Here is a 24,616-nt window from a genome sequence, read left to right as displayed (position 1 = left end):
ATCATCACACTTCATTGGTTATGGCTAGTCAACACTTCCTATTTTAAGGCCGCATTTTCAGTTACTCCAAGTTTGCCAAAAACTTTTCTTTGGCGTAAGATTACATATAGTGGGACTCCAGCTGATTTTTAGGAAAAACAGAACAGAAATGACTCAGTCATTTCTAAGAATGATCATGAGGAACATATGCAGCTTTAACTATATTCAAAGAATTTTTAAAACTTTTATTAAGAAAGTCTTAGCTTCTTCACATTTCAGAAACAGGGGCATTAAATTTAGCACAGAGGCTGTGCTGGTGTCTCTATTGGACTTCCTGCTCTTCCTTCAAAAACACACATATATCTGGGCATGTGTTGAACCTTTGAAAAGATTGAACTTACACATGCTTGCCAGACTTACTTATTAGCCAAAATTTTCAGCTTTCTCTCCATTGCATATACTGCAGAGAGTGACCTGGATGGTGCCCACAGCAGGCAGCTGATTGCCAGGCTGCCACACACTAAAACCGAAACAGGGTAGGTTATTTCTCCTCTGGTTTCAGGACTCATGGGATTTTCACTCCATCAGCACAGAATAAAGTACCACCCAGGTCAAATGCAGAGGAAGCAAAGATGGATTTGAGTGAGAAAGGAAGACAGGCAAGAGTCTGATATCAGATGAAATGACAAGAGATGAGGTATGAATAAGAAAAAGGTTGAGTGAAGAGAGCAGGATGATTCAGACAGGGTCTTCCCAGCAAAGAGGAACTGCCCAAGGACAAGCAGTCCCAGTTTGATTTTCTCGAATTCTGTCAATTTCTTGAACACCAGACAGCTGAGAGCTCAACAGGCTGTATCTTCTGAAACAAGACAAGAATCAGCCTCCAGGCTACTGTTTTTCTATGATGGCCCCAGAAAAATACACAAGGTCCAGCAGCCTGGAGCCCCGAGCCCTTGGGCCACGCTCAGAGCTTGGTAACCCCAGGGTCAGATGACGGCTGAAGGAACAGCCACAGGGCAGGGGAGTCCATGCTAACCAGCACGCTAGGATGCTGCAAGCAGTGTTCAACAGCCCACCCCTCTCCTCTGGGCTGGAAAATACCTCACTGTACTCTGCTTAATCCAACCTGGCCCAGCAGGACTCGAGGAAAGGCAGAGCAGCAGCGGAGCTAGCCAGGAAGCAGGGGGCTGCGGCCGGTCCCCCCAACCCCTCCAGGCCGGCGATCAGGGCTAGCAGGCAGCGCAGGGCTGCAGCCACGTTTCCCTGCCGCTCGCCCTCTGAGCCCTGCCGCGGTGCAGTCCCACGCCAGCAGTCACAGCACACGCAGCTCTCGGCCCCCAGCCCGCCCCCGCCACGGGCCCTACGGCAGGAAACCCTCCCCAGCATGGGAAGCCTGGGCCACAGCTCCCCTTCACCCCGCCGGCTCTCCCCGCTGGGGAAAGGGCACGCAGCCCCCACAGCCACGCTGCCGTGGGCGGGTGGAGGGACAAGGCTGCAGCCTGCTGGGGTGGTCCTGGGGGAGAGGAAGGTGCCCGTTGTCAGGGGAGCAGGTTACTGCTCAGACCGAGGTGCCTCCTGAAGCCATTTGATTTCCTTTGGGGACAGGGCACAGAGCGCTTCCAGCCCAGGGTAGTGATTAGTCCCTCAGCTGCACACAGATACACAGCATGCTGCAACCGCAGCTTTTCATTTACTGGAATAATGCACAGGACCAGACTCTTTGTAAGAAGTGTGATGAGGTAATTACAAAAATACAGCTAGGAGTTTTCACTTGTGTTTTTTGGCTAAACAGATTATGTCACTAAGTATTACATAAAGGCAGTATTAATAAGCCTCTTCCCTCCTGAAGTCAAAGTCAAGATTAACCATTTCAAGATACTTTTTTTTTTTGCCCTTCGCTTTTTACTCATTAAAACAAGAAGTATTCTATTACCTTCTCTCTTAGTTTCTACAGGGACATCCACTGGAACAGCAGAAGTGGAGGTGACTTCACATTAACCATTCCTTTGCTTATACCCAACAAGTAAAACTGCAGGAGACATTAATTCCTACAATGGAATTTCTTGCTCCAAGTGACTAACCATGCACAATTTCAATTCAGAGCTGCTCCTCTTTAAGGATATTGATCATGCATCCCTCACCCCTTCCATCTGGACCTCCAAGCCACACACACAGCAACCAGCTAAGAAAGCAGATAGAAAACAGCAAAGTTTGCAGGAAGTCTCCTATCAAAGAGCCTCCCTCACTGAGTCTTTATGCATGAGTAAGTTTCCTTTCAAATCACCTGAACAGAGGACTTGCTCCATAAACAAAGGAAAACATTTAAGTTGAATTGTTGCAGTTCGAACTTTATTCAAAACAGCTGTAATCTAATCTGCATAGTCCTGGGGCAGTATCGAACTTCTGCAATATCCAGGGAAATTCCAGAACATTGATGTCACTCTGCACTGGGCCAAGCGTTGAGTCAGGGTATGTTAAAATAAAGCATGTAATCTCACCTATGCTGGATCAAGTCTGAGAAACTAGTAACCTAACTTCTTCCTAAACTTCTTCTTTACACCCTAAAAGAAGGAGGGGGGGGGGGAAGTAAAAGCAATTAGAATATAACTGCAAAGCAAGAATAAAAAAAATAAATCCATGTAAAGGCATATACTTTGATATCAATTAGCTAGGTTAGTTTGAGACTAGTTGCATAAATGCACATGCTGACCTAGAGGTTAAGGGCAAAACAGCCTTTAACAGTCTTGGAATACTCAGGTGGAAGAATTTGTTTAAAAGCATGGTAATATTACAGGGTTGTAGACTATTACAAAGCACTTTTCACATTTGCTTTGCTGTTTATCTTATCACCTACTTCAGCTTTATTTCCTTCAAATTCATGATGGAATTTTATTTACACAGGTGCTGAAGCTGTATACATACTGTAACTAGTACACAGAATTGACAATATTTAAATACCATGGTTTTAATACAGGTCACAAAACCAAGGTAACCATTTTATAAACTCAAGGTGTAGCTCTGCTAAAAGCCACTTAAGTAACATGCATTCTGTTCCTTAATTTTAACCTGTGAGTAAACCTAAGCCTTGCAGCCTAAGTTTTGGGGTGTTTGGAGTGGAGAAGGAAGAATAAGACCTCTCAAGCCTACTAAGACAAATTTTCTAAGAGATAAATTGCACTTAAAGCAAACTGGAAACCAGAGGTAATAAGGAAAAAAAGTAAGTATATTGTCATAGTCACACTTTCTCCACAAATTTGGAATACTAGCAGTAGGGGGAACGCTAGAGAAAGACCTTACAAGATAGCTACATGCCTCTTCAGTGTTGTCACTAGGGTTTTTAGGTGGATGCTTAAGATGATCAGAGCTCAGAATTCCTGTTTAAGCCAAGAAACTATTTTTAAAAGAATTCAGGGGTATCTGTTGTCTGCATAGCAAACTGGGACTTAACTGTCAGCACAGTTTGCAAACTGCACTATTCAGAAGGTGTTAATTCACAACCTGGAAATACTAGAAGCAGGAAAGCAGTGTTCCTAGTCTCTTCAAATTTACTGTACCATGACATTATCATTTTGTAGAACACATTTTCTGTGGCACTGCCCCCCTGCCTTAGATTTGGTTTAGTTGTTTGGGGTTTTTTTAAGCAGATCCCATGTGCATTAAAAAAAAGACTGAAGATTTTAAATTTCTCTTTGGAAGACAGTATTTTACAGTACATACAAAAATACTCTGGAAAAACATACAACTTCATTTACAAAACCACCAAGTTATGAAGAAATTACAATAGAGATATAGCATAACGTTTGTTTCATATGACCAGTATTTCTCCCCACCCCTCAAAAAACCCTAATGCACTTAACTGGGTAAGCAGTGTTATCAGTTTACAGAACCAGACCTTCAGACTACTACAAGTTTTCATGTAACCATTTAGAACAGCTTTCAGGGTTTATCTGAAACCACTTTCTGCATGCCAGTTGCTTTCAAGACTGTACCTTGCAGGTGGGTAGCAGTGTCACAACAGCCTTGGCTATTGCAATGGTTAAGTACATCTTCAGCTGTGTGTTCTGAGTTTAGCTTTACTACCCAGTGACAACAAAAAAAAACCCCTCAAGTCTCATGCTGGAGCAGTCTTAAGACAAAAATCAGATACAATGGCATGGGACATGTCTATCATCTCCATACCTTGGTAGCATCCTCTGCTGCATTTTCTTCAATACTTAAATTATTTACGGGCCTCCATGGGAGACAATACTTGTGTAGTGTGTGGCTGTGTTAGGCAGTGGAAAGCTACTAGCTGAGGAAGCTGAGCACAATTGTGATAGATGCACAGGAGTGTATGTGCCAAATGGGAAAACAATTTAAGATAAGAACAGTATATGCACATGAACTAGGAAAACACAAATGAATACAAGCACATTCATACACACTTGAAACCACAATGTGGCTGTAGTGACTAATTAACCTGTTTACATGCATTCTGAATCCAAGTCACAGGGCAGGTTGTTTTTTGTGGCTTTTTCAAAAGCTGTTTCAGCTAGTGACAGTTAAGACTTTTAAAAAGACTAATAAAGATAACTGTTACAAGAATATGCAAAGAACAGTTCAAAAGGAAGCAAGCATCAAACAATATCATAAAATAAGGCCACGATTTTAACTGGCCAATTGCAGTATGCAAGAGTAACCTTCCATACTTTGTTAGTAACAATACATGTTGATAATATGGACCACTAAACAAGCGATTATCATCTTTACCTGAAGAGATACTGGTTACCCATTAAGGGTAAGTTTGATGGATCTTTTAATAATACGAATACTATTTGTTGGAACAGGAGATGAAGAATCTGGTAGTTCTTTGCTGGAAAGCCTCTACAACACACAAAAAGATGCCACAAAAAGAAAAAAGGAAAGTTTAAATTCATCAATTCAGAAGTAGCAGCAGATAAACCCTTTCCTAGCTGAATATAACAACATTCTTTAAGTACTAAAATAGCATAGCCCAAACCCAAATATTTGCAGAGAAGGACTTTTTTTCACCACACCCCTTGTTTAGTTACCACCAGTTTACAGAGGAAGAGTATTTTCCCCTCTGCACACTTCTTTCCTGGCATCAATTGAGATAATTATATTCCTGAGGGTGGGAAATAAGTTGCAAATTGCTTGACAGCATAATAGAGGAAGCTACCATTCTTCTCAGATCCATGGATCAGGAAAACAGTGTCTCTACTGTGCAGATTACTTCCAGTCTTATAACCCTCAATTTCACAACATTTTACATGAGACAGAAGAGTTAAAGCCACTTAATACACTTCAGAGCTTCCAAGTCTTATCACAGAAATCTGTATACAAGTATTTAAGACAGTAAGAGTTCAGATCACCTTATGGAAGATCTGCAAGGAGTACAGATCTTTTTGCTTAATAAGAAAAAAGCAGATCAGGAAACAAACTGTGTCAGCCTGAGTGCATGGAAACATGGTTTTTCCAGTTTAATAACTTGGAAACTTTGGCCTCGCTTTTGTGAATAAACCTGGAAGGTCATTGTTTAGCTATTCAATTTGGTGGAAGCATGATAGGCAAAAGCTTACCAACTACTTAGAATCACCAGGTTCACAGGGATTAACAGTACATAAGTCTTGGCACATAAAATAAAAATTCTAGTTTTGCTTTACCTATGAACACAAAGGCACAATAAGAAATACCTGTGATCTTGAGTTGATAACTGGAATCAGCATGGGTTTTCCTCCAAAGACACCCTAAAAAAGCCAGAAGGGATTTATTAGGCAGTATTGTCAAATTCATGACTGGAGAGACAGCAAGGTCTAGCAGCTAGATATTTTGAAAATACATACGTGCATTGACAACCTCCAACTCTTTTTTTTTAAGCCCTATAAGCACACATAACAGTGTTTCAGGTATTTCAACCTTCACTCTACCAACAAGACCACATCTTGTTTTAAGGGTGTGCCCTCAAGAGTTTATGCTTCAGTAGCAAGCTACACTAAATATAAAGCTCTTTATCCTCCCTTTGAGAGGCCAAATGCTTTAGTCTTTATAGTAGTTTCAGTTTATATCAGTGAATTGAGTGGTTAAAAAAAATAATAATTATTTCAAGCATGGAAAGAAACTAGATACTACCAAATCATCCAGTAGTAACATTTAAAAGACAGGTCATACAGATGTAACATTTGGGAAATGAAGATTGAAATAAGTTAAACTAAAGAGCATGTTTTTGTTTACATCAGTAAACATGTAGAATATTTATGTGAGGTAGTCTAGGCACTAGAACAGTCCATTCAACATTTCAGTTAGTTCACTGAGTAAAACCCCTTCAAAATTACATTGCCTGTAGATCTGCTGCTGACATCTTCTGGATTGCCATCATCTTTGAATGCTGAATCCTGGCCAGTTAACTAGAAGAACAGAAAACAGACTCAAAATAATTGCTATACTAAAATTACCTTCATATTTGAGTACAGCTTCCAGTCAACACATTAAATCTATTAGTGGCCATTCTTAAAACAACATATAGACAAGATTACCATTACCACACAGGAATCTCAAGCCTCACAAAAAGTCTTACTACCCAAACCTTGAAATCTGTACTTGAAATATTCAATCGTAGATAACAGTTCTGCAAGTTGATTCTTTACAAGTGTCAAAATTGAGGTTTTTTTCTAGTTGTTCTTTGCCTCTGCCTCAAATCAGAGGTCAAGCCACAAGAACAGCTATTTAAGGAGATTTATATATAGCAATAAAACAAATCAAGCATTAATCTAAAAATTCCACAAAAACAAGATTTAAGAAGCAACTCCACACTGTCATTTCAGCAGTGGACAACCTATTAAGTAGGCTGCTGATTTCTAAAGTAGCAAAACTATCAATAGGCATTCAAAAATCATCTGCCAGAACAAGGTTAGCTCATACTTTTACATGTGTAAGATTTATATCCTCTTCATTTTGAGATAATTTTTTTCTGAATTAAGAACTGCTTCCAAATAAGCCAATTCATTCACCAATTGGTCAGTGCCGTAATATACAAGTACAGTAGTATTTAGAGACCCTGCCACCAGACCAGAAACAGTCACTAGTGCCAGATCGTGGGGAAAAAAAAAGTTTAATAGCTATACAGTATATTCAAGAATTTCTCACATCTAAATCCTAGTAAAACTATCATTATGCTTAAATATAGATTCCTGAATCCATTGGGGATGTATATATGCATTTCTCAGTTATGTCATTCATTGTACATCAATAATTAATTCTACTTCAAACCCTCCATGGCCTAGCCCCTCCTTCCTTACCTTTTCTCTGTCTACTGGTTTTTTGGGGCATTCTTCTGATGTAAGTGAATGAGGTCCTTTAGTGGTCACTGAATAAGGTCGTTTAGGTGCAGCAGTCTTAGGATCTGTAATTGGAGTCCCACTTAATTCATGCTGTCCTTGGACAAAACATGCTCTGAGCTGAGAAATTGTGTTATGTCCTGGAATGTTGCAACCAGCTGGAGGTCCCAATGTTCTTATTGCAATTGTAGCCTCCATTTCTGCAGGAGACACCAAGCTTTTAGAGTTCAGCTATGAAATTAAAGACTGCATTCCACCCACTACTTCAATACATACTTGAATCGATAACAGGAATGGGGAGTCCCTTAGACACTGATGACACAGCTACACAAGGTATCTTCTCTCTATTGTTAACACCATTAGATTTCCGATACACAGCATTTCTGTAAAAGTCAGATGCTAGAGTTATAAAATGCTAGTTTGTAAAATACTATACATTTCATTTCCAGAAAGTCCATGCAAGACAAATGTCTATCTTCTTAGCTCATTGTCACAGCTCTACTAAACAACAAACTCACTGGCAATCTAGCACGAGATGTTAATTTTGCTGAACTTCAGATTGCAAATTCAAACTTAAGCATTGTCTTTAGTGAATCTCTATGTACTTGTACTGTTTTCCAGCTTAGAAAAAGCAGTACAGAGTGCTGGATACAATGAATGTATTTGCTCTACCCATACATGCATCCAGTTGTTTTTTTTTATGCTACTCCTACAGTACCAAACAGTCTGAACACAGCAAGCATTATGCATTTGGTAGTATTGGGCTATTAGTCTCAAGATTACATATTCCCTCTGTGCTGAAGTAGCTTATAAACAAACACACTTCCCAGCAAGTGACAGACACTTTTACTGCTGAAGTTCTCATACTGCTGCACTAAGTCAGCAGCAGCTCTAGTGTTTCTGTGATCAAGATCAGCACTTCATTAGAACATAATACTCTTTGGCATTAACCATACTTTTTGTTAGAAGTTACGTACATATAAAATACTCCTGATTCAAGTTACACACTAACCTAAGGGGATCTATATTTAAGACCAAATAATTTCTCTGGTATCAAGTTCTTATTTCTTCCTATCTGTTCATGTACATTAAATGAATTTTTTTTCAAGGATTTCTTTAACCTGTCTCCCCCCATGTACCCAAAGGAGATGCCAGCTTTGTTCCTAAAGCCATTAGAGCCCTCCACATACTTATGAACAATACAGATTCAAGCAAGAAATCCTAGACCTCATTCACATTGTGAGTCACTTAAAAAGCAGCTTCTTCACAGTTTTAAGGTTATGGTGCTAACCTTTCTATCTCTGCTGTACAAGTGTCCAATTTAGAAATCTTATTTAATGAAGAGGAATTATACGGTGTTCTGGAGTCCATGTCTCTGGAACTGTCCAAACAGCTTCCATCTGAAGAAGTCCTTTTGCACTGAAGCCCACTAGCATTTTGACTAATACCTGGCATGCTTTGCTGAAACATCAACAACAACAAAAATTAAGTCTTCAAGTAATTAAAGCAAAAAAAATATTGCCAGAAGAGCCAAATTTTTATTATACCTTCTTTCTTTTCTGTAAGGTTTCTGCAGGCAAAAAATAGTGGAGATGCTTTCTCTTCACATGAGCTGCCTCAATCTTCATACCTTCCTTCAGCACATTGAGATTGCTAGCCTGCCTGTAAACTAACATGAAATTTAGTGCTGTAGCTTATTGGGAATGTTTGCATTAGGTATTTGTCAAAGTTACATATGGTGTCTTTAAAAACAGCAAGCCTTTAAGTCCATCCAGCCCAAACAAAGAACAAGAAGTTGTCTCAAGATGAACATGACTTAAGATGCCCATTTCACATCCAGTACAGACCAGATACATAACAGCTCAAAGTTCAAATATGTATTTATGTGCTTAGTTACAGCTGTGGTTTACTAATCATGCAGCTCACATCTGAGCTGATTTTAACTTGAAGGAGATAATACTCCTTAACCATTAGTTTTCTGGTTGAAAATAGATCTAGAGAACTTTCTGAATCAACCCAATTGTGCACAGCTGATGACAGACCAGACACCTGACTCAAGATTCAGACTAATTTTTTTATTTGATATTTAAAGTGGTGATTGTGGGGGTTTTTTTCATAACAGTTCTGTAACATCATATAACTTTTCAGTAATTTAGGTGTTAAAACTATCTGTCCAAGACAGACTGGATTTTAGGGACAACTGACTTGTCAGAACCACTACAATTTAAACCAACTTTTCTAAACTGCCTGCAAACAACCTTTTACACAACTTAAAAGTGCTATACTAGCAGAGCAGTTGTTACAGAATTAAGTCACATTTAGATAAGTTTAACAAGCCTATAATGAGCATAACTGGAAAGTTGGCTTGCTAACATACAGAGTGGGAATCAAAATAAGGACATGCAACAAAACCAAAAGGTTTATAAGTCCTTCTACAGCAGACCTAGAAGTGAAATAAAAGCACAAATATGAACGTTCACACCAATATGAACAGTTGCTTCAAAGTAAATTCAATGATGTTTTTATGTAAAAGTGAGATAAAGCTCATTTAACAAAAGCCTTCCGAACAGTGAGCCTTATACTCTTGAGCCCATCAACTTGAAGTTAATCTTTGCCCTCTAAACATATTCTCTCAGAGTCAAGGCACGTGATAAAAGCTTTCTTGTGCATAACTACTGGTCACTCCTACGTTTGCCAAAGGATATCACACCTCTCAAGAAATACCTTTTCTGTTCAATCTCTCTGGATTCAAACCCTATATCTGAAACATACTATAGGCTGTGCTTCACTAAACTAAGAGCATAGTTATGCTAATAAAGTTTGTGCATAGAAATACAAGTTTTACTATTAGTTCGAGCCTCTTAGTAGTAGATAAACCTTGTTGAAGTAATTTATATTTGCCACAACATTGAAACACAGTGCCACTGGACGCAATATACAAGACAAGCATCAGTTCAGATAACAGTGCAAGCCTGCAGAAGTCACCCCACCTGACTTAAAACTCAGACAAGAGTTTTGATGCCTTTTTTCTGTGCTTTTCTCATATCCCAAAGCATGAGCTAAAAAGAAGGTCAAGTTTTACTGCATGTACTCATATTGTCTGAGCAACACAACACCCAGCTCAGACAGGTACCACAGATAAACTCTTCATCAGTGCAAACAAACATTTAAAGGAGTCCACTGTTTAGAACTTTTTGTCCAAACACACTTGTAACTTCAGAAGAGTAACCCAATTTCCCTTCTTCATTATGATAGCTAGGCATGAGCCTGACAGCACACATGCACTTCTGAAATGCACAAGAGCAGTCAGCTTGGGAAGAAGTAAACAGATTGTGGAAAAGACCTATACTTTCAAACAACTGCTCACCCCCAAGCCCCTTTATTCTAGCATTATCTAACGACACTTGCAATATTACTTTATTTCTACATCTATCAAAAATATTAATGGAAGATGAACACAAAGCTTTACATGCAAGACTGCATGTAATTACAATGTGACAACTCACTGACTTTCAAAGTTCTGGGATGATATTATACACAAACTGTTATTTTGGAAAAGTACTGTCAACAGGCATTAACAACTTACTTTAGAGCCTGATACAGTTAATTCTCACTTCCGAAGTTCAGCAACTGACAACTGTTTTTGACAAGTGTAGCTACACCCAGTAAATGGACATCTCCTGGCTTCACATCTGACTGTCCACTTCATGAACACACCTTTGCACGTGTTTACTATGATCTGCAGAACTGTTATTTCACGTATGGTATATGACTGTAGTGCACACTTTTGTTTCAAGATGGACTTAATTTGCCAAAGTGTCAAAATAGTATGTTTTTAAAGCTAATCTTCTATATGTCGTGTTCTATAGAAACATCTAATAGCTAATACCAGAAGGAAGAACAATTCACTATGTGAAGCAACTTGCACTAGAATAAAAAAATGAAACCTTACAAGACTAGAGCAAAATATAGGCTTACCTGTATCTGTGAATGACTGTATAACACAGGTTAAATCAATGTTAACACTTTCTGCATTTTCCACTTTCCTAAATACGATTCCAAGAAACCACATTGACACATATCCACTCCTAAAAAGACAGATTCACAAGTCTATCATTTATGCACAGATGCCATTTATTTGGATGCTAGTATCTACTTTCAAGAAGGGATTAAGTGAAACAGTTTAGTTGTACGCAGCAGTTAAAGATTAGAGTCAGCCCCTACTTAAGTTCTCCAACAACTCCTTCCTGAAGTTCTCCGTTCTTTAAAAAGATCTTACATGCTCAGAACTTTGCCCGTCAGACCACGTACCTACAGAACAGTAGGTATGTAACTGAAGATCTCCCACAGATAAGCTGAGGTGAATGAATATAGACAAGGTACAATACACTGGCCAAGCTGTAGTTCAGAAAGTAATGAAACTCACTGTTTACAAAGTTCTCGGTTGCCAGGGAAAGACTGTGGCTTTACATGTGCAATAGTTATAAATTCATTCCTCTCCAAGTTTCCAACCAGCACACGAATTTTAGATTCAACAAGGCCAATCCTAGTAAGAACAAAATACATTTACTCATTTTTAACTGTATCCAGCACAGTAGTTATATGCTTTTTTATAATACAATGGTAATACAAGTGCTAAACAATCAGTAAGTAGTAAGTTTCATTCAGCTGAGCAGATACTGGATATTTATATCACACACACACACTGTAGTTTGAGATGTTTCCAGTGACATTGAGCTTTAAAGTTTCCAAAAGACAGAGGTAAATAAGCTTAACTTGAACTCTTAACAGGTCAGATACAACACTTCAACATATAACCTATAATGAAAATATCAACAAGAAGCAGATTCCCAGCACCTCTGGCTGCATTTTGAAGTGCAGCAAAACTCCTTTTTACCCCAAAGATCAAGAAGAACAGTTTAGAAAAGGCTCAAGCACAACTGTTCATTTACACCTGAGTAAAGATGCAATTCTTCCTGCAGATTGATCTGTGAAAAGATTTTACCTTTTCCCAGCCAAACTGAAAAATACAGTTCCTCTAATAAACAAATTATCTAGTCAACACAGTATCATCAGAAACTTACCCAAGAAATGAATCATGACCACAAAAGCTTTTCATTTAAATGAAGTACTGGCATTTTACCCTTTTACCTAAAACACTGCTAACTTTGAAGGCAGTCAGAAATCTGTACGTTCTTCAAAAGTATCTTATATTGACGAACAACAGAGATGTGCTATCTATTCCCAAATCCATTCAAGAGTTGGTGAACTAAACTTGTTCTTATAGGAGACAAACTGAAGCAAGTTTATCTTCTGCTTTTAATTTTCCCAGATGCAAAACTAAGCTCCATTTGCTGCCATCTGTCACTGCAAAAACATCAGCTTTTATGGGAGCCAGAACTTTCCTCATCTTTATTGTGATGACACAATAAGCTTTGTTCACTTAGAGCCAAATAGTTTTTAATGTGAAATGTTTTTAAGCCCTCTGCCCATAACTCCTTGTTGTATACCTAACTGACTGACATCAAGCTGTAGCTGATATGATTTCTAAGGGAACATATTAAAGAGTTCAGGTAAAAGGTATTACCTATTAGAGCTATTTTTAAGCATTAAATAAGATGGCTTTTAGAGATAGCACAAGAATTAAATTATTTGCCTTAAAGCACAAGCCAAACTGAAGTATAACCAAGGTGCCCTCAGAACAGGGGTCTGTTACACAGAGCTATTTTGCTTGCTTACTTGAGCAAAGCAGGCAAAGCACTAACTTCTTAAGAACACACACATTACAGTACCTTAATTCCTCACCATTTCCCCTTATTTCAAGATTCACAGTTAGTCAGCCTATCCACATAGGTTAAACAAGTTACTATTGGCATATCTCCCTTGAGACAGTGACAAATACCATGTCATAAGCAGTCATTTCCTCTAACTACAATTGAAGTGGTTCTCACATTACATTTCACAAATTACATCAGCACTCTCCCAATTTACCTATCCACTACCAAGCATGCTGAAATGATCATTTTCAGCACTAAACATAAGATGCCTGAGCACACTACTAGCTTAAAAAACTTAGTAAATAGTATTTATCAGCATTCAGATGCTCTGTGCAGACTATCAGGTTTCACCCAGACTAAACAGCCTCATTTCACTTCACTGGAGAAAAGCAGGGTCTGGAATAGGCTGACTACATAACCAGAGCCACTTAGCATTGAGTGCAATCTAGTCCTAAATGAAATATTACATCCAGAAAAAAAGTTAGGAAACCAAGTTATCTAAGGCTCTAGAACAGTCATCTTCAAAGTGGGGAGGTGGTGTGTGCGTGTGTGGGTGTCCATCCGTCCATCCCAGGGTATAGGAAGAAAATATTAGAACTTCAGTAATGTGTATGTAACTTGTAAATAAGTAGATATATACTGCAAGTATGTGTTCAAAAATTATATTTTTTTGCTGATAGGAGTGTACAATCAAAAAAGTTTGGAGACCACTGCTCTATAAGTCAGTAAGAGATCTAGCTCTCCAGTGTTCACTATACATCTGATGACACCAAGTAATCCCTGTTTACTTGTCTCTGTAACAAGGAACATCCTCACTGAAGTAGTGTTGGGTAAGTAGTCTCCTTAGACTCCTTGCATCTGCTTCTCCAGATGACACAAAGCATCTGACCTTCAGGCATATGCATGCTAGTCCTCTTTGTTCCTTCTCATCATGACTTGAATCTTTAGGTTAACTTCTTAAACAGCAAGATTTTTGTTAACTTTCCTTCACAAGAAAGCTTTTAGTTTTGCTACTTAACTTGGTACTGTATTCCATGCCTAGTTGCACAGTTTAATACTTTATTTTTGTTAACTGTATTAACAAATGAAGTGCAACCCTGAATTGAGTTTCAATTATGTATTGAACCCACATTCAAAGCAAGACTTACCACTCTAAGTGATGCTCTTCAGTAGAGGCACTAGCAGTCAGCACAATATAATGTCTAGAAGAAAAATTAACATCTTAGCTCAGGACTTCATATTCCTTCAAGTGAGACCAAAACTGCCTTAAATGTATAGAATATGACTCCCAGAACAGACAGATTATATCCTGTATTCAGCACAGTATTAACTGAAGAAAAACCGATCACATCCTTTAGAATTGTGTTCTGCCACATAAGTATCATAGTTGATTTTTTTTTTTTAACAAAAACAGTGTCAGTGTCTTAACACATACAGTTTTTCTATCTTTCCTACACTTATCCTTACCAAAATTCATACGAGTACCTCCAGTTTCTGAAAAACAAACATTAATGCCATCTTCTATTTAGACTGCAAACCAAAACTCACTATGCTAACCAGTTAGTAAATAATTTCAAGTTCAGATAACAGATTTCATACATACTTGTATTTCTGGAAGAAGTTCAGTGGTTCAAAGAGCTTTGACCAGTCTGATTTTCCTTGGAGAATCTCATTTGTAACTGCAAGACCTACAATTAAGGTTGAAAATCTTATTACCATTTTGTTTTTAAGACTAGCGGAGCATGATATAAACTTTATAAGATAAAGGTTTTGAACAGTAATTGACAGATCAAAAAGCAGGAATTTCCTTGACAAAATGCAGGTCTACTACAACAATACATTGGAAAACTGGTGCCTTATCGTCTGCAACAAGTATACTTCCCAGGGAACTATTCTACCTAAAAGGGCAGAACACCTTACAGAATATAACCAATTCAGACAATGTGGTTTCATATAGCAAGAATTATACTTTTTAATCACTTAATAAGCATGGAAAGAACTTTACCATGTTTGAACTCCTCTACCATTACCGCTCGCGTTGATGTAGATACATTGTACGTAGAGTTCTGCTGTGGATAGGCTGGGGTGATGATAGGCATTACATGATATCTGTCTGATGGGTTCACCTATGATGTTAAAACAACCTTGCTTAGCACCAGCTTAGGTTAGAAGAAAGTTTAAAGGCTTTTGAATTCAATGTCTACATACCCTAGGGTCCCATACTGGTAAGTTAAGATTGCTCTCTTCAGGTTGTTTCAGCAATACAGGATTTGGCCATTCCCTATACAAGAAAAGCCAGTAACTAACTGTCCATTTAAAACCCTGCCATGTAATTCAGGGTAGGATTGAATGTTGTTGGTGTAAATCTTATATGAAAAACTACCTCAAAAAGTGTTACTACTTTATGCAAATTAAAATAGTCATAAATAGCTCTTACCATTTTGAAAAAACCAAGAAAAACTTGTTAACAAGAGTAGAAGCCAAAGCATTTGGATAGAGTTGACATGTTCTTGCTACTAGCATGGCCCAGGAAACCCCACCAAGAAATCCCAGCATGTTGGAGTAAATGCCACGTCCTACAATAGATACATTGTCATTAGCCTGTAGTCTTTCAATACCCAAGTATATTCCTTCAAATTTACAGCACCAACTTCTCAATCTATAGAATACCTAGTACACTTCAGCCTCAAAGTCAGTTATTTTTGCAGTGCAATGATCCTTACAGTGATAAGAGAAAGAATCATTACCACACCACTTCCCAAAACACTGCTGCTCTGAAATTTGCCTACATGGCTACAGCTACCGCTTCACTCCAATTTCCCTTATGAAAAAGGTTCTGCCATTCTTCTAGCACTTGCTCTAGTCACACGTGCAAACAGTATTTTCTTCTTCCTTATGTATCAAGCTTTTATACTTAACTTGGCATTTTTATCATTTGTAGTCAGGTTCCTGATAAGCAACGCAGCACCTTGTCTTGTAGGCACTCCCCACTCTACCTCCATTAAAAAACCACACACACAGAATCTACCACACGGACAGTCCTTGAGTCTAAACTAAAAACCATTTTTAAACTAAAAACTTATTTAAACAGCTATCCAAAGCTGAAGTACTTCTAATGGTATTATTTTTTTCAGCATGAGGTGCCTCTGAAAAGTTTAAAGATCACAAACAATCACATTACTCACGTTTTGCCCACAGTTTAATTGCACGGAGCGTGAGCCGGAAGTTCTCTTTATTTGGCACTAGATGTAGTATTTCATCAGTAACTCTGCAGCCTGTAAGAAAAAAAGTTGAAGTACAGAAGTTCCTAGTAACAGGTACAAGACAGTTTTATGCTATACTGGATCAATAGCTTACAGTTTATCCTTCAAGTCCACAAAAACAAGTTTGGATTACTTGCTTCGTATTACCTTAAAAATTATAGATTACACATAACATTCAGTATCACTTCAGGTAACTGGTGCCCTCAACAGCTTTTTCATAGTTTAGACTACAGCCAACAATTTTCAGTAAGGTCTTTCTATGGGATTCTGAAAGCCAGCTTGCTTTCAACAGCCAGGAACAATTAAACCAGTCAGTGTTAAACAGTGAGCAAGTTAGGCTTCAGGTATTTTAAATTTTTTTTTTTTTTAATGAACTACCACATTCTTCTCTATCAAGTGCTCTACCTATTCATCTGAAGCAGTTTCTGTGGCAAACTAGAACAATGCACACACCCTGATCAAAGAAACATGAAACACAAGTCTACCTAAACACACAACTTGAAACACCTAAATTTAAGCCCACTCACCACCTCCTCAGATCTCAAGTATACAAGTATACAGTCTGCATGTTGTACAGAAACTTGGGTTGTATAATGTGTATTCTATACAAATTTTAGTAACATTTTCTTTTTAAAGATGTGTAAATATGCTTACCATTTAAGCTCCGTATACATCTTATATCCAGGCTTCTGAGACGCGAGTCATCTCTGAGATCAAGATTGTCAGAAACAGTTTGCATAGACAGTCTTGCAAACACAAGATCAATCTTAAGAGGAAAAAAGTGCCAACCGTTAGAATGCCACACAGTTTGCAAACAGCACCCTAGTGGGGAACAGTTAGTCAAGTCTAAAGAGAGTGGTTAACATTTGTATTTAGAGTTATGTGACTATACATACATCTCCCAAGAGATTCATTTGCCAGAAGATTCAGTAAAATTCCTAGAAGTCCCATTTTTATTTACAAAACTCTAATTGCATCACCCCTTTCTTTTTAAGCTAGGGAAAGGAAGAGGGGTTTTTTAAGTTGAAAAGCTTACTCTAAACTTAGAGTTTGAATTGAAAGAGAACTTAAAATTAATCATAGAATTAAGACAGAAGTTCAATCACCTCAACTATACTTCAGCAAAGGAGAGAGCATTTTCCTTATGCAGTAAGCCCTTTTGTCCCTGAGGTATCTGGTTTTTAGTACAGTCTGAGGCAAGAAAATTATTCCGTGAATGTCTGTACCAGATAAAGGCCGCAAAAAGGTCATTGAATAAATGTCTTCATGATAGTGATACCAATCAGTAACTTGCTTAGCTACTACAGCATGCAGGTCTTTATTCACTGTATAAGATGTATTCAAGATACCAGGATTCCTGCAGCTGACAAACCTAGGCAGGAGTCAAATGAGTACTTTTACTTGGCATTTTCCAGATTGTTTGTCCCATGACCACTTCATTTTTGAGTTGCAGCAAAACATTTAGTCTGCTCACATGATTCATACAGTGAATTACACTATACACATCCCTCTGTAGAAAGCCAGCTTGTCAGAGCTAAAAAGAATTAGGAAGGACATTGCCTCTGCTCCCACTCTGCACAATGCTAGAGATAAATGCTATTCAAGCAGGCTACCCTGGTCTACAGCACAGGTTTAGAAAAAGATGTCCCTGATGCACCCATGCCTGCCAGGCTTCCTAGGGGCTTATTTTCCTACAAGCTCCCATTCTACTGCAATGTCTTCTCCTGGGATAGGTTGTGGTCAAAAATAGCACAGTCACAGGTCCCTGGAAAAGTTATCCTATTCCAAAGCAAGAAAAAAAATTTACTCACTTAAAAAAAAAAAAAAGAAATGCTTACCTCAATGCCATCAAATTCAAACTTGACAACTGGTACATATGCATCTTCAACTGCCTGTAAAGAAGGGGATAGCTGCATAAGAAAACACGTTTTGCTACTTTAATGTTTTTCCTAAACTATGATAAAATACAGAATTTACATTGCTAAACTACTCAGTATAAAGACTGAGTTGCTGCCGAACAAAAAAAATTTGTTAATAAGCTGCAAGCAGTATAGCACTAATACAGTACTAATACTAGCTTTAAGAAGTTATTTAGCCAAGACATTCAGAAGCTGATCATGTGTTGTAATGAACAAACAGTGCACAATGAGCCATCAGTATCAGAGGTTGTAAGGTACTTACCTTGGTGGTGAGGAAGAAAAGTAAGAGATGTCTGTAGCTATCTTACTACTGGTTAACATCCAGAGAAATCTAGATAATTCTGTCCATGTTTGACAGTGTGCACTAGCCTCCTGTATTTTTATTTTCTATCATGCCTGAGATGCTATCAGCTACCTTACGGGACAGTTTTCAATTTTGTAGACCACTTGTTAGAACTGTGCCACAGCCCACTGAGTCTGTTTTCAGGTGAGAGTCATCTAAACAAACACTCGCTAGCTATGCATATGAAGTCTTTCAAAATGTCTGCACAAGGAAGGCTAGGCTGAGAGAAACACTTCTCAGGAGTCCTGTTTTACACGCAAGGTATGCAACATATGCACCTGAGGGTGATTTTACAAGGCAGTTTTGTATGTTCGTAGCACAGCTATTAACTTTATGTAAAACTGACTGTGCATCTCTTCTGCAAAGTCTCAGGCTGAGTAGCTGGAGAAGAATATGACCAGAAAAAAATAAATTAGAAGTCCTAAAGTACATCCAGAGGAACACCACAGCAAAGGTACTGACAGAAACCTTTCCACATCGCATTCAACTTCCTTAGTTTTTAGGCTGCCCCTTCCTCTTCCTGCATACAATTACCTTATTTCCAAGCCCCTTACTACATCTAAGTTTAAAGCAAGGCTCCTAGGGACAACCTTGCTTTTCGATACAGCCGACTCATTCCCAAACCATGGGTAGGGGAGAAATGTTACACGAAGATTCTTGTGTGATGTGCAGTCATTGAGGAAAAGAACCAAAAGCTTGACTTCAACATTTTCATGCTGCGTAAACAGTATTTTAGAAGGTGCTCAGCAACAATTCCCTTTTTAATTTTGGTTTGCAAGACATTCACTACCAATATGAGTCTTTAACATGAATATTCTTATTGTAGGAGTTGTACAATCTATCAAGGAGAGAGCTTACTCACTCTTAGATTTTTTATTCCCTCCTGATGTTTTAGTTTTTCAAAGAACGACTGAAAGAAATCCGATCTTTCTACATGTCTAGGAGCAACACAAACAGCATCTATGTCAGCACCTGCAAAGAGATTCCATTTCTTCTGTTATTGTTGGAAGACACTTTCAAACATTAGAACTATGACCAGACAACAGAAGTTTACCTTTAGTGTGTACTCCAAGCCTGTAAGAACCAAATGTAAATATTTTGCCACCAACATTTGCTACTGCTGAAGGGGGAAGATTCTGTGGGTAGAAGAGAGAGTTTTCTGTAGAATAGAAGATAAACTTGCACATAGGTCAATGTGTAACTAGCAGATAAGTTACTTAGAAAGACTACAATAGCCTCCATAAACAATGTCTTCTCAGTCCTGTATGAGTTGTTAGTCTAATAGACTGACACTGTTTTCCTGAAGTGAGTGCTTGCAAATCACACACACAAAATGAGTAATATAGCAGTCCTCTCATTAATTTAAACAAATTAAGACCTATTACCAGTCTTCCCTGCAGCAGAGGCACATAAATTAACATAATCGAAGAGCCATACCAAAGTGTAATAATTTCAAACTAGATTGAGTGCTGTAGGCTGTTTGGGGCAAGATTACTGCCCATTTACCATCTATCTCACCCCACAATAGGTTGTTTCAGCTTTGTTAACTGCTACAAGTCAACTGATGGAGCCACTTCACAAATTCATTCAGTGCCCCAGACTTGAAGATCTTGATCTGAAGTACCTTTCATACACTATTTCAATGGCAGTTACTACAGCTCTCCTTGATACTTAAGAAAAAAGTTAAAAATTGAACTTTGTCATAAATCCTAGTAGTATCGCCTTTAAAAGAAATAAAAAGGCTTCAGCTCTCTTGATAAGAGCATATCAGAAATCCTTACCTTGCTCTCACCAAGTTCTGAAATCCATTCTCTGACCAAGTTATTCAGTTTACCAAGAACAACCAGCCTGTAAAGAAAACTCGTGTTAAATTTGCCCTAAAAAAATCCAGGAGATTAAGAAATTCTACAGTCTTGCTATACCTGTGGTTCAGTTCTTCCTCATCTTCAAATACCCCAAATGGTTTCATCGCTTCAACCAGCTTCTGCGTATGAACGCAATCTATATCCTTAGGAGGAGCCAAGCTAATTGGAGAAGTAATTCCATAGTGCTTTTGAGGGTCATTCTGCAGCCTAGGAGTACTGTGGGAGAAAATAAAATACTGAAGACTCCACAAAAGAAAATAAAAACCCACCTTACTGGAAAACACCCTTCCACTTACAGGTTTCCAAATCAACTTCCACTCTTTTGCCCAGCATTAATATAAATGAGGAAAAAAAGATCTTGCTTATGATTTTTAGAAAACTTGACCTAACTTAGAAGTCACAACCACTTTTTTAAAAAATGTTTGTGGATATAAGAAAAGATCCAAGCTGCTACCATCTTAATACAGCTTATTTGCATTGCGCTAGACAGTTAGAACTGATCACCAGGAAATTAAAAGGTTTGAAATCCCCTAAAGGTGACACTACATACAGCGGAAGTTTTGGACACATTTCAGTTTCATACCAGTTTTGATTTAAGGATATTCCCATCAGCTTCCTGCTAACATTAAACAAGACAATTTAACATTGGCTTCTTTTAGTTAAATGTATTTGCTGTGCTTCTACTGATTCTGAAAGGACATGATAGTTGGTTGTAGAGGAAGGGCATGTAACGAAGTGGTCTGTTAAACAGAGTTGTTGCACTAAATTAAGTATTACCCTGTTTTTGTTTATGGAGGAGTATGAATGAAAACATCAATCAATCTGCAGCTAATGTTGTTAGGAAAGCCTTGTGCTCTTAACACAGTGTTCAGTTTTTATAGTTCAGAGGCTTAGCTGTACATGCATCTAAATCCAAGAGATGCATGTCAGCATGTAGAGCAGCACAACTTAAGCTCTGTTTGTCGAAGGTGCTCAAATCTGGTTTAGCTAGCTCACTGCCCAGTGCAGCGACTGAATTAAGCGCTCAAGCTATCTGTAAAAGTTTCCGTTTATTTCACTAAAAGATCAAACTTATATACGTTTCAACAAAGATCTAGAAAGAACTAACGGCATACAGCCAATATTACTAACACAGGAGTGCATATCTGGCTCAGCTGGGATGTTTGCCAGTCCTTAGAACAGTTAAAGATAAAAACATTCCATACACATACTCGTGACTGCCTTCAGCCACATCTTCCCAGGCATACACAAGGCCATCCTCCAACCTGACCTTGTAAAACCAGTTCTTCAAAGGCTTGGCAAACATGCAGCACAACAAATTCTAACGGTTCACTCTTGAAAACAAATGCCAGGTGTTCCAAGCTGCTCCCACACCCAGTTAGGCTGAGCAGGACACCAGGCACCCGGGTTTGGACACCCACAAGGTTACTGCCCCTGGAACTCCAGTCACAGCAAGGCATCATTTTCACCTCCAACCCTCCACTTGCCCTTCGTGTTTAGACTTACTTGCAGTCAGAAGCAGCACAAGACTGACATGGCAGGACAACATTAAATTAGAAGCAGCATTAGCTTTTTTTTGTTTTTTTTTTACACCATAGAACCCTTGCTTTAGAAAGGGAAAAATGGAGAAAGAAACCCCTACTTCGCATGACCAGCTGAAACCACGAGAGAGAAAGGAGTGGGACAGAAGGCAAGAACTGTACTTGATGGATCAAGGGTCTCTACAGAAACACTAGTAGCAAAAGGGGGAGACACATTAAAAAGTCTCTACAACTCATCATGCTTGTCAGAGTCCATATCCAGACCCTAAGGCTAAAGGGATTAATTATGCCATTATTCCAACCAGATATTTTCCTACTTCACATACAGACAACTTCAAGTATTAGCTGGGTTAGTCAAGAGATGCTTATAACTATTTAAGATATCCGACCCATTTGGGCTGAAATGGGATTAGGAAATGCTCAAAGGACAGCTTCAATACTTGATTTAAAAAAGACAGCTTATTACAACTCCTTATTTCTAATTGTTGCCTTTACTCTTCCATTGAGGGAAGATGGATTTCTCTCAGGGTAGCTTTATCCAATTACAGACACAGCTTTTAGTCATCTAGTGGGTTCCCCCCACCCCCCTTCTCTATGAGCTCATTTTTCAAACTTTTTTCTATGTGTTTTCCAAAAAGCTGGGGAGGGGTATTAGGACTATAGTCCTATCAACTAGTCTCCCCAGTCAAAATGGCTGTTTACTTACAAGTGTAACTAGGCCTTGACCTAATTTGCCTTGCCTTGTTTATAGGCATTGTCAACTTCCACTTCACAAGTAAAAATATTCATAATGAATATTTTCCTTCTTATGATATCATTTTCATAACAAATACAGAAGGAAAGCCTATGATTAATTGCTGTGCATTACATCTAAATTAAAACACCTACAGCAGCAGCTTCCTACATGTTTTACATATTACTTGCATTGTACAACTTGCACTTCAGAAAGTTCGCACAACACAAGAATGGGTTTTAGACTTTGCTAGCGTTCAAGATCTTTCCAGTGTACAGAAGGCCACCATCTGCCTTTCATTGTCCCATTCTTCCTGCAGAGATTATAATTAGAGATTGACATAAAGGACAATATCAATTACCTATATCAGATATTATTAAGAGCAAATTCTTTTAGTCAATAGTAGATATTTTTCAGTTGCTTGCATGTATTACTGAAACTTTGATCTCACAACTTAAAAGTTGAGGAAAATGGCATTTTGAAAGTCTTATTGAGAGAGTAGATTATGCCCAATAGGATTTGTTCCCCTTTTGGAATAATAAAAAAAAAATTAAAAAATCTTAATTATCTTTCTTAACTGTACCAGACTGCCAGACATATACAAAGAAGAGATCTTAAGAGAGAAAGCAGCATACATGGAATACTACCTATTCATCCATCAGCCTTCTGTTTAAACGAGAAGCCTGCGGCAGTTTAATATTTTGCCAACTCTTGCTATGATTTGTCCACCACAGTGCACAGCTCCAGCATATTTCCGTTCCAATAGATTCTAATTTTATACAAGAAGTTGAACGGACTTGTTGCAGGTTTTGTCACTTATTTATAGCTTCACAAAGCTGCTGTCCTTTTCTCCTGCACGCTCTGAGAGACAACGAATAAGTTTACACTGTTACAGTTCAGGGAGTTGCCTTCAGCCATCAGGGCGGTGTGTGAGCCTTCACTATGAATGCGTTTCTCTGACTCATGAGGTCGGCTTGCCTCCAGCCAGGCAGAAATTTATCACTCCAGTTTCTTCCACCCTCACCACCTGGGAGGAGGAATGACTGGAAATGGGCTAAAAATTGGTAGCAGAAATCAGCTAAGAACTGATAGCGGAAACCAAACCAAACCCCCAAAACCCCAAAGCAACCAAACCCAACCAACGAAGAAACGCCCCCAAATCCCGTGACCTTCACTGAAGTAACACCAGTTACCCCTCCCATTCCTACCGCACATACCCACACTAAGAAAAAAAAAAGCCTGCAGACACCTGCTGGCAAGTTAAAGCACCTTGCTCCTGACGCCAGCATTCAGGGAAAGCCACTTTTTTTTCCCGCCCGGGAGCCGGGTCGGCAGCCCGAGAGCAGCGGCCGGCCGAGCCGTTTCTAGGTTACGGTGGCAACACAACGCCGAGACCGGCACCGAGAATCTTACCCTACAAAAACCAGGGGCTCCGACCACCGGCGCTGAGCCCCGCAGAGCCTCTAACCCCCGCCTCCACACAGAAAAGGTTTATCGTTTATTTTCAGGAAAAGTTTTCCCCGACGGGAGGCAGGTTCCTCCCAAGCCCCGCTCCGGGACCCGCAGCCTCTCGCCCCGCCAGGGGCCCCTCAGAGGGCTGCGGCGGGAAACAGCCCCTCAGGGAGACGCGAGGGAAGGAGGGGGCCGCCGCCTCACCCGCACATCTCCTTCATGGCGCACCCAACTCGGCGCACTGCCCAACCCGTAGCTGCCGCCCAACGCCTGCCGCCCCTTCTAGCCGGCGCGCCGCCACCGCCTCCTTCCCGACGGCCACTGCGGCGCCCAGCCAATGGGGCGGGAGGAGGGCACCCGACGGGGTGGGGCTTGGCGGGGAGGCCAGGGCCTCGTCGGCCCGGCCGCCC

The 24,616-nt window shown here is 39.3% G+C and overlaps 1 protein-coding gene across 1 annotated transcript; it reads right to left on the bottom strand.

Annotated features, from left to right (window-relative positions):
- Positions 1-1,416: 1,416 nt before the first annotated feature.
- Positions 1,417-24,523, bottom strand: PAPOLG (poly(A) polymerase gamma). The gene is made up of 23 exons (XM_075035397.1): positions 24,411-24,523; positions 20,538-20,696; positions 20,397-20,463; positions 19,670-19,751; positions 19,478-19,587; positions 18,192-18,245; positions 17,008-17,119; positions 16,276-16,365; positions 15,528-15,666; positions 15,299-15,371; positions 15,096-15,216; positions 14,694-14,778; positions 14,239-14,292; positions 11,740-11,859; positions 11,292-11,401; positions 8,861-8,982; positions 8,605-8,774; positions 7,590-7,696; positions 7,275-7,513; positions 6,312-6,383; positions 5,673-5,726; positions 4,729-4,842; positions 1,417-2,540 (listed from the first exon to the last, which is right to left on the bottom strand). Exons 1-22 carry the CDS (start codon positions 24,425-24,427, stop codon positions 4,744-4,746), a joined length of 2,256 nt encoding a protein of 751 aa, XP_074891498.1. The 5' UTR covers positions 24,428-24,523; the 3' UTR covers positions 1,417-2,540; positions 4,729-4,743.
- Positions 24,524-24,616: the final 93 nt, after the last annotated feature.

The sequence above is a fragment of the Buteo buteo genome, chromosome 9 (genome assembly GCF_964188355.1).
Source record: "Buteo buteo chromosome 9, bButBut1.hap1.1, whole genome shotgun sequence".
NCBI classification, from domain to species: domain Eukaryota; kingdom Metazoa; phylum Chordata; class Aves; order Accipitriformes; family Accipitridae; genus Buteo; species Buteo buteo.
Note: the sequence above shows the minus strand (reverse complement) of the source record. Positions and strands in the feature narration are given on the sequence as shown.